The 9,504-nt window shown below is 41.4% G+C and overlaps 1 protein-coding gene across 9 annotated transcripts in view; it reads left to right on the top strand.

The window, feature by feature from the left end:
- LOC139556632 (1-phosphatidylinositol 4,5-bisphosphate phosphodiesterase beta-4-like) overlaps positions 1 to 9,504 on the top strand; it is a 148,398-nt gene that overhangs the window by 135,115 nt on the left and 3,779 nt on the right. For 6 of the 9 annotated variants that reach the window (XM_071370825.1, XM_071370827.1, XM_071370828.1 and 3 more), the window contains 7 exons: positions 640 to 755; positions 1,038 to 1,113; positions 1,389 to 1,564; positions 1,880 to 1,981; positions 3,365 to 3,422; positions 4,390 to 4,476; positions 4,627 to 4,663. In XM_071370825.1, coding sequence (XP_071226926.1) covers positions 640 to 755; positions 1,038 to 1,113; positions 1,389 to 1,564; positions 1,880 to 1,981; positions 3,365 to 3,422; positions 4,390 to 4,476; positions 4,627 to 4,663 — 652 coding nt within the window. Of the gene's footprint in view, positions 1 to 639; positions 756 to 1,037; positions 1,114 to 1,388; positions 1,565 to 1,879; positions 1,982 to 3,364; positions 3,423 to 4,389; positions 4,477 to 4,626; positions 4,665 to 9,504 lie in introns of those variants that run through there. The other 3 variants (XR_011671152.1, XM_071370832.1, XR_011671153.1) reach the window with 3 other exon arrangements.

Here is a 9,504-nt window from a genome sequence, read left to right as displayed (position 1 = left end):
CACGTGTACCCAGTAGTTTCATATGTTCTACTGATGTTTTAGAACACGTGTACCCAGTAGTTTCATATGTTCTACTGATGTTTTAGAACACGTGTACCCAGTAGTTTAATATGTTCTACTGATGTTTTAGAACACGTGTACCCAGTAGTTTAATATGTTCTACTGATGTTTTAGAACACGTGTACCCTGTAGTTTCATATGTTCTACTGATGTTTTAGAACACGTGTACCCTGTAGTTTCATATGTTCTACTGATGTTTTAGATCACGTGTACCCTGTAGTTTCATATGTTCTACTGATGTTTTAGAACACGTGTACCCAGTAGTTTCATATGTTCTACTGATGTTTTAGAACACGTGTACCCTGTAGTTTCATATGTTCTACTGATGTTTTAGAACACGTGTACCCTGTAGTTTCATATGTTCTACTGATGTTTTAGAACACGTGTACCCTGTAGTTTCATATGTTCTACTGATGTTTTAGAGCACATGTACCCAGTAGTTGAATATGCTGTACTGGTGTTGTGTTCGTTCTCAGCTATATGATCTGGCTGACTAATGCTAAATTACTTGATTAAGAAAGGTTGGACCAAGCGAACTCAGTTCTGAGATCGTCATTAATATGTCGTGTTTCGTCTCAGGACCGCACCGTCATGCAGAAGTCCCACGTCACCCAGGTGGACAAGATGATCGCTCAGCACGACAAGGAGAAGCAGACACAGGAGAAGCTGCTGGAGAAGGCCATCAAGAAACGAGGGTAAATATCAGGACCTGAAGGACCAGTCAATCGGTTAGTCAGTCAATCAATCAACGATAATGAAACGCTGAAAGAGACGCTGAACTTAAACATTCATTCTGGGATATCTAGCACCAGCACAAAGCCATTAGGCGTGAATTAATCTCTCGTGGACAGACAATGTCAATTGAGCACCGGACCAAATTCCGTGAGATTTTTTGTTCCGGGTCAACCGGGATCAGGTGTGAATATGTTCTACCATGTCTCACCTAGCTAACAAGTACCTTTCTGTCGTCCCGACAGAGAAAACAACTGTCTGGAGTTGAAGAAGGAGACTGAGAGTAAAGTGGAGAACCTGACCACAGACCACAAGACTAAGGTAACCCTGCAATGTCCGTCGTACAGACATGTCCGAGAGCAGTGGGGGAAAAAGTGATTCAGTTTCACTCTAGTTCTCCCTCATTGGAATGTATATGATTGTACTGCTGGGTTTATGTTGTTGACATCACAGTGTAGCGCACTAAGGAGTGTTTAGTGTGTAGTGTTTAAGTAACGTGTTTATTACAGGAGAAGGACATTACAGCCTAGCACACTAAGGAGCGGTCAGAGATAATATAATGTTTAGGGTGTAAGTGTGTATCCTGTGGCCTACAGGTGAAGGACATCACAGCCCAACACACTAAGGAGTGGTCAGAGATGATCAACTCCCACAGCAGTATTGAGCAGGATATGAAGGACATCCACGTGGTCCAGCAGTGTGAAAACCTCAAGAAACTACTGAGTGGAGTCCAGGAACAACAGACTCTCTCGCTCAAACTGATCCACGAACGGTGAGAGAGAGAGACGCGCGCACGCATGTGCAAGGCGCACAAAGTAAACACCGAATCTCAAACTCGTCCACGTACTGTAGCACTCAGCCACAACAACCGACCCTCCTGCTCAAACCGGGAACTTCAGAGATTTTATGTGGGACAACACACATGCATTATTTTATAGGTGTGATGTCCCGGAATGTCCTTGAATGTCTAATTATCTGACATGTGAACCCATCTTGGGCACTTGGCGCTGCGAGTTTGTCCTGTCAGGTGTATGTGTACTTGATGAGGTTCCTCACCAGACGTTGCTGTTGTCCCGTTCCCTCGCAGGCAGAGCAAGGAGATGCGGGCCAACCAGGCCAAGACGTCCATGGAGAACAGCAAGGCCATCAGCCAGGACAAGACCATCAAGAACAAGGCCGAGAGGGAGAGGTGGGTCACACTGCCGCGCCAACTAATCACTCACTGACTTATACTGCATGGAGAATATACAGGTAACTGCCAAAATAAAGGAAACACCAACATAAAGTGTCTTTAACCTTTTCACGCGTTCCAACAAACGGGTGTGATCATTCTATCGTGGTCCCTGGAGCGTACGATTAGAACGCTTATTTAGAACGTCCAGTTTCGATTGACGCAACAGTCGGCATTTGAGCTAGCCACACTGTGCACAAACACCAGTCTCAACGTCAACAAATCATTCAAATCCAGACGGAAAATATTTACACAAGAACTGGCAGCTTCGTTAAATAGTACCCGCAAAACACCTGTCTCAACGTCACCGGTGAAGAGGCGACTCCGGGATGCTGGCCTTCTAGGCAGAGTTGCAAAGAAAAAGCCATTATTGAAGCTGGTGTTTTGCGGGTACTATTTAATGAAGCAGCCAGTTGAGGACTTGCGAGGCGTCTGTGGGGGGGTGGGGAATTGATTTCAACTGACTTATTCCTTTGTATGAACTGTAACTCAGTAAAGTCTTTGACATTGTTGAATGTTGCGTTTATATTTTTGTTCAGTGTACTTTGTATCCCTCATTTACTCAAGTGTTTCCATTATTTTGGCAAATACCTGTAGGTTATGTCAGGATGAATATATACTATGTAGGTCTTACGCATCCCCTATGAACACCCCGTAAAGATGGAGTCCTTAATGGTGAAACTGCCACGTCCTGTTGTGATATTACAACAACAAAGACTGCAAACAACGAACACAGTTTTTCCCCTCGGACATCATTGCACACGCGATTAAACAGCAGCATATGTACTGCAATCTTCCTCCTTTTTTTGAGGCCCAACGCTCCTCCAGTGCTCCCCACCTCTGCTTTGTCAACAAAACAATAACAACTGCTGTGGGGCGGACAGTGGCGCTGTTTCCCACTACTGTGGATTCCATCTTTCATAACCTTTTACTGCAGTGAGCTAAATCAGGGTCACACAAAGTGTTTCTTGGTAGTCTTAAACACATCTACTTTGAAACCAAAGTATACACCTCACACACATGGTTATGGGCTTAAAAAAAGGCACCTGTACCATGTCAGATATAGAGTTGAAATGTATTCAGTTATGAGTTTGCATCCCAATATTACACTTTATATATATCACAGAAGACTGAGATGTAACAAAACCGTTTTCTGCGTAAAAAAAAATAAAAAGTATATGTTTATTAATTATGAAATTATGAAAGATATTAATAATATTCCACCCGTGAGGCCACTAGAGGGAGATTTGGTCATTTGACTGCAGGAAAGGGCCTACACTGTATCTGTACTTCTTGATGAATTATTATAATCTTATACTCTCACTCTCGTTCTCTTCACAGGAGAGTTAGAGAGTTGAACAGCAGCAACACCAAAAAGTTCCTTGAGGAGAGGAAAAGGGTTGGTGTTCTATCTTCTACTAATTCTAATGCTGTGACACTGTTGAGGTGAATCAACTAAGGCCTTAGTCCTCTCCATCTTTCTCCTCTCTCCATCTCTTGCTCCACAAGCTTCCAACATACCTAAGTTCCCTGTTGAAATTTAAAAAAAATATGAGATACCAAAACCGTTTGCAGGGTTGGTTAACTCTTGAGGTCTCGCTTGTCTCCACAAAGTTTGGTAAATCTGCCATTAGTTTAATTTTTTTATATTTAATTTTATTTTGGGGGATTTTACCCCCTTTTCCTCCTCAATTTCGATCTTGTTTCATCGCTGCAACTCCCCAACGGGCTCGGGAGGCGAAGGTCGAGTCACGCGTCCCCCGAAACATGACCCGCCAAACCGCGCAACTGAACACCCGCTTGCTTAACCCGGAAGCCGGCCGCACCAAAGTGTCGGAGGAAACACCGTTCAACTGACGACCGGAGTCAGCTTGCAGGCGTCCGGCCCGCCACAAGGAGTCGCTAGAGCGCGATGAGCCAAGTAAAGCCCCCCCTGCCAAACCCTCCCCTAATCATGATGACGCTGGGCCAATTGTGCGCCGCCCTATGGGACTCCCGATCAAGGCCTTTAGTTGTAATGCAACACGGTTGTGGAACACCGTACAAAACAAATTACACCTGGATTCCCTGGTAGTTTAGAACTCTATTGTTAAATGAGTTCACTGAAGTGTGTTATTGTTTCAATTGACTATTATTACTTGTAATAACCTGATGTAATGTATTTATAGCTGTCTTGTAGTTTTTTATATTTCTGCTGTTGCTGTATTGATGTAATTTGTGTCCTCAGGGCACCATTGTAAATGAGACACTGGTCTCAATTCAGTTCCCCTAAATAAATAAAAGTGAGTAAAATAATAAATCAAATCTTTCTCCTCCGTCCGTCTTTCTCCTCCCTCCATATTTGTCTTCCCTCCCACCATCTCTAGTTGGCTATGAAGCACCAGAAGGAGATGGAGACACTGGAGAAGTCTCAGAAAGAACAGCTTGAGGAACTGGACAAGTTCAATGAGCAGGTAACTCACCGCTGATCTAGGATCAGATTAGCACACAAATAAATCATAGTGGCATTGTTTGTCGTCATTTCGTCATGGCCTGTACATGTATGTTACATGTATGTTCTCTCTCATCCCTTTTATAATATGATTTGCTTGTTTTTTGCACAGCTTTTGAAATCACATCATGCCAATAAACAGTGTCAAGGTAGGCGCTTCCATCCGTCCCATCTTCCTAACCTCTGACCCCTCTTTCTCATCTTCTCCTTCCCTCTTTCATCCACCATCCCTCTCTCAATGTACCCTTCTCCAATCAAGCAATACAGTGGTTCCTCCTTTAAAGTTGCGTCATACTGCCGCACACCTTGCGGGCTGCTGCAGAATTCTATGGCATGTTATTTAATTGTCAGATAAATCTCGATCATTTTTCAAAATAAAAGCTTGAAACTATGTCTAAAGCCTGGTCACAGCCTGAGGAAGCCATTGGAAAAGGAATCTGGTTGATACCCCTTTAAATGGAGGATGGGCAGCCAATGGAACAGGGATTTTTCCAAATAAAAGGCAGTTCCGGGTTGGATTTCCTCAGGTTTTCGCCTGCAAAATCAGTTCTGTTATACTCACAGACAATATTTTTACAGTTTTGGAAACTTTAGAGTGTTTTCTATCCTAATCTGTCAATTATTTGCATATTCTAGCATCTGGGCCTGAGAAATAGTCAGTTTACCTTGGGAACGTTATTTTTCCAAACATAAAAATAGTGCCCCCTACTGAAAGAGGTTAACCTAGAGTGAGCGAGAAAAAGGCCATTCTTGAACGTGGGATGAGACATTCTCACTAATTTGTATATAAAGCCAGTTATTTAGAATTATTTATTTCTGTTTTTAGAGGGAGAGAAACCAAAAGCCTCCCCATGGGTCTCCCGGTGGCGGCCAGCACGGGTATCGAACCAGCATCTGTAGCAACGCAGTTTGCACTGCGATGCAGTGTCTTAGACCACTGCGCCACTCCGTTAAGAAAATATGGTGCTGTACAACGTGACGGTCGGAAGTAGGCTACAGTACTAAGAGCATAACATTTCCACACCCTAATTGTAGTGTAACCAAAACCCAAACGGAGATTCAGTGAAAATCAAAATCTCATTGATTTATCAAGACCAGTCCCCATGCTTGTCTCAGAGCAGCGCGAAACGATGCTGAAATACTTATTGCTTCAAATCCTGTTGCTTCTAACTTCAATATGTTTTTTAAATAAATAAGACCCACACCACTTTTAACAGCACATTACTCAACACTAGTGAGACTAATTTCGCCTTCGGTAGGCCTACAGTATATCTAAAAATATTTTTTTCAATGACGTGACTCTCCGCCAATAATTACATTGAGAGGATTGGAGGATTCTAAATTAAAGCCGCCTCATGGGTCTCCCGTTGGCGGCCGGCACGGGTTTTGAACCAGCGTCTGTAGCAACGCAGTTTGCACTGCGATGCAGTGTTTTAGACAGCTGCGCCACTCGGAAGGCCCCATCCGCAAAGTTTTTAATGCTGATCAATTGCCTTGCACAATGTATCAAACTACAGAGAGGTGTTGGTAAAGGTATATTGTCCTGCTAATAGCCCATAATGGGCTATTATAATACTTTATATGTTGTCCAGGTCAGGATAACCAAAACATTTATTTATTAAAGACTATCAGAAAGAATGTTGGTACTTATTTATTTTGATCCAAAGCCATGAATGAGTGAGTCACTCAGCTTTATGTAGGTGCCGGGATATGTGACTGTGCCATCAACTTGATTATATATAATGATATCTTGGAGATTATTTCGTTTTCAAAAAAAACGAAAGTGACCGATTTGTAATCTGAATAAAGGGCGAAATAATATTTGTAAAGGCCAAAACATTTATTTATGTTTTTAGAGGGAGAGAAACGCTGTGCCGATTGTGCTACGCCCTATGGGACTCCCAATCACGGTCGGATGTGATGCATAATAATAATAATACTTTTCCACATGGAATCCACCTTCCACATGTTAAAGGTTCCAATTTATCCTTTTTTTTTATCAATTAGGATATTTGAGTTCAACCTCTCTGGGACATGTGGGACGCTTGCGTCCCACTTGGCCAAAAGCCAGGGAAAATGCAGAGCGCCAAATTCAAATAAAATGATATAAAAATCAAACTTTCATTAAATCACATATGTAAGATACCAAATGAAAGCCACACTCATTGTGAATCCACCCAACATGTCAGATTTCAAAAAGGCTTTTTTCGGCGAAAGCATAAGATGCTATTATCTGATGATAGCACAACAGTAAACAAAGAGAGTGTAGCATATTTCAACCCTGCAGGCGCAACACAAAACGCAGAAATAAAATCTAAATCATGCCTTACCTTTGACGAGCTTCTTTTGTTGGCACTCCAATATGTCCCATAAACATCACAAATAGTCCTTTTGTTCAATTAATTCCGTCCATATATATCCAAAATGTCAATTTATTTGGCGCGTTTGATCCAGAAAAAAAAACAGCTTCCAATTTGCGCAACGTCACTACAAAATATCTCAAAAGTTACGTTTAAACTTTGCCAAAACATTTCAAACTACTTTTGTAATACAACTTTAGGTATTTTTAAATGTTAATAATCAATCAAATTGAAGACAGGTCTATCTGTTTTGAATACAGGAGGACAACAAACTAACGCTACTTTTCTAGTCTTGCGCAACTCTCAAACAGTACACATAACGTTACACTGATTCAAGATGGCCTTACTTCTTCATTGCACAAAGGAATAACCTCAACCAATTTCCAAAGACTGGTGACATCCAGTGGAAGCGGTAGGAACTGCAAACAAGTCCCTTAGAAATCTAGTATCCCAATGAAATCTCATTGAACAGACAGTGACCTAAAAAAAAAAAAATCTGAATGGTTAGTCCTCTGGGTTTTGCCTGCTACATAAGTTCTGTTATACTCACAGACATGATTCAAACAGTTTTAGAAACTTCAGAGTGTTTTCTATCCAAATCTACTAATAATATGCATATCTTATATTCTGGGGATGAGTAGAAGGAAGTTGAAATTGGGCACGCTATTTGTCCAAAAGTGAAAATGCTGCCCCCTATCCTAGAGAAGAGAACCACAATATTTGTTGTATTATTTGTTACGTCTTTTCTTGTGGATTAAACTGAAATTGCAACCAATCACGGCCGGTTGTGATACAGCCAACCTAACTAAGAAATGCATTTGAAAATAGAATTCTCCCCCTACCCTCCTAGGCAAGTCTATTGTCCTTCTAATAGCCCTGCTAATAGCCATAATGGCGCTGTACAACGTGACCGTGTGTATTTGAAAGAGTATTTTCCAGTAAGCAACAATTTGTTTACCTTCATTAGCCTACTTTGTTCCAATATTTCTGTCATTCAGTGATATTTATTCCCATAGTAATTCGCTATGGATCCGTAAGGAAATAAACATCTGCATTTTGAAAGAGTATTTGAATCATTATTTTATTAACGAAAGCATAAAGATGCTAATGAAGAAACCCTACAGTACATGCAGTATATGCTTCGTCCGACATTTTGCGGTTGCATGAGGTCGCCCACACGCATTTCAAACATTTGGATAATAAAGCATTTTGAAGATAGAAGCCAACCTGCATTTGTTTATTAGGCATCTGTGCAGTCTGAGAATTAATAGTTATATTGTATTAGTTTGAACGTGCAGACAGACACAAAGAACAGCGGGAACGTTTCCCTAGTCAGCGTTTCCCTAGTCAGTGGATAAGGCTGGAGAACTGCAAGGCAATCCCATTGTGCGCCACTCGGGAGCCATGACCAATATGACCAATATATATTGTCCTACGAGAAACGTTGTTTGCAGAATTTACATTCTGCTATGCTTGTGGAAAACAGGGTTAATAATACATCTTTGAGAATATCTTAGAGGCTTTTATATCATTCTAAATTCATTCATAATAATAGCTTTGTTTAAAAAATAACAATGTTTTGGAGATGATTTTGTTTTCAAATAACGTAAAGTGAGCGAGGAAAAAGGCCATTGTCACGTTCGTCGTAAGGAGGAGACCAAGGCGCAGCGTGATATGAGTACATTCTTCTTTAATAATCGAAGAACACATAAACAAACTAACAAAATAACAAAACGAACGTGAAGCTAATTACAACGAGTGCTGACATGCAACTACACATAGACAATAACCCACAAAGCCTAAATGGAAAATGGCAACCTAAATAGGATCCCCAATCAGAGACAACGATAAACAGCTGCCTCTGATTGGGAACCAATTCAGGCCACCATAGACCTACAATCACCTAGACTTACAAAAAACCCATAGATCTACAAAAAAAACTAGACAACACAAAACACGCATACCCACCCACGTCACACCCTGACCTGACCAAAATAATACAGAAAACATATATAACTAAGGTCAGGGCGTGACAGCCATTCTTGAACATGGGGTGAGACATTGTTACTAATTTCTAAACAAAGCCAGTTTTCTGTTTAGAATGATTTATTTATGTTTTTAGAGGGAGAGAATTCAAAAGCCTACCATCACCTCATGGGTCTCCCGGTCGTGGCCAGCACAGGTATTGAACCAGCATCTGTAGCAACGCAGTTTGCACTGCGATGCAGTATCTTAGGCCACTGCGCCACTCGGGCGCTGTACAATGTGACCGGTTGGGAGTAGGCTACAGTACTACAGTAAGAAAAAAATAATCCTAACATTTCCACACCCTAATTGTAGTCTAAGTTTCTGTTAGAATAAAAACCTTAGTGTAACAACAGTTTTAGGAAGTAATACTGACGAGTAGTAACAAAACAACAAGTGTATTTTTAGAGACACAGTAGCGCCTTGGGACCCAAAAGCATAATCAGTGCTCTAACTCCCCCTTGCGGTGGTCTGGAGCAATGAAGTGGTGACGCAGGGTACCGTACTCAACCACAAATGACCTCTAAGTCCCGCAGAAAAACTTTTAGTTGAGCAACCACTGTAACACCCTGCTCCAATACTAATGATGCTTCCTTCCTTTCGAC

The sequence above is a fragment of the Salvelinus alpinus genome, chromosome 27 (assembly GCF_045679555.1).
Source record: "Salvelinus alpinus chromosome 27, SLU_Salpinus.1, whole genome shotgun sequence".
Lineage (NCBI taxonomy): Eukaryota > Metazoa > Chordata > Actinopteri > Salmoniformes > Salmonidae > Salvelinus > Salvelinus alpinus.
This window is presented reverse-complemented; position numbering and strand designations above follow the sequence as displayed.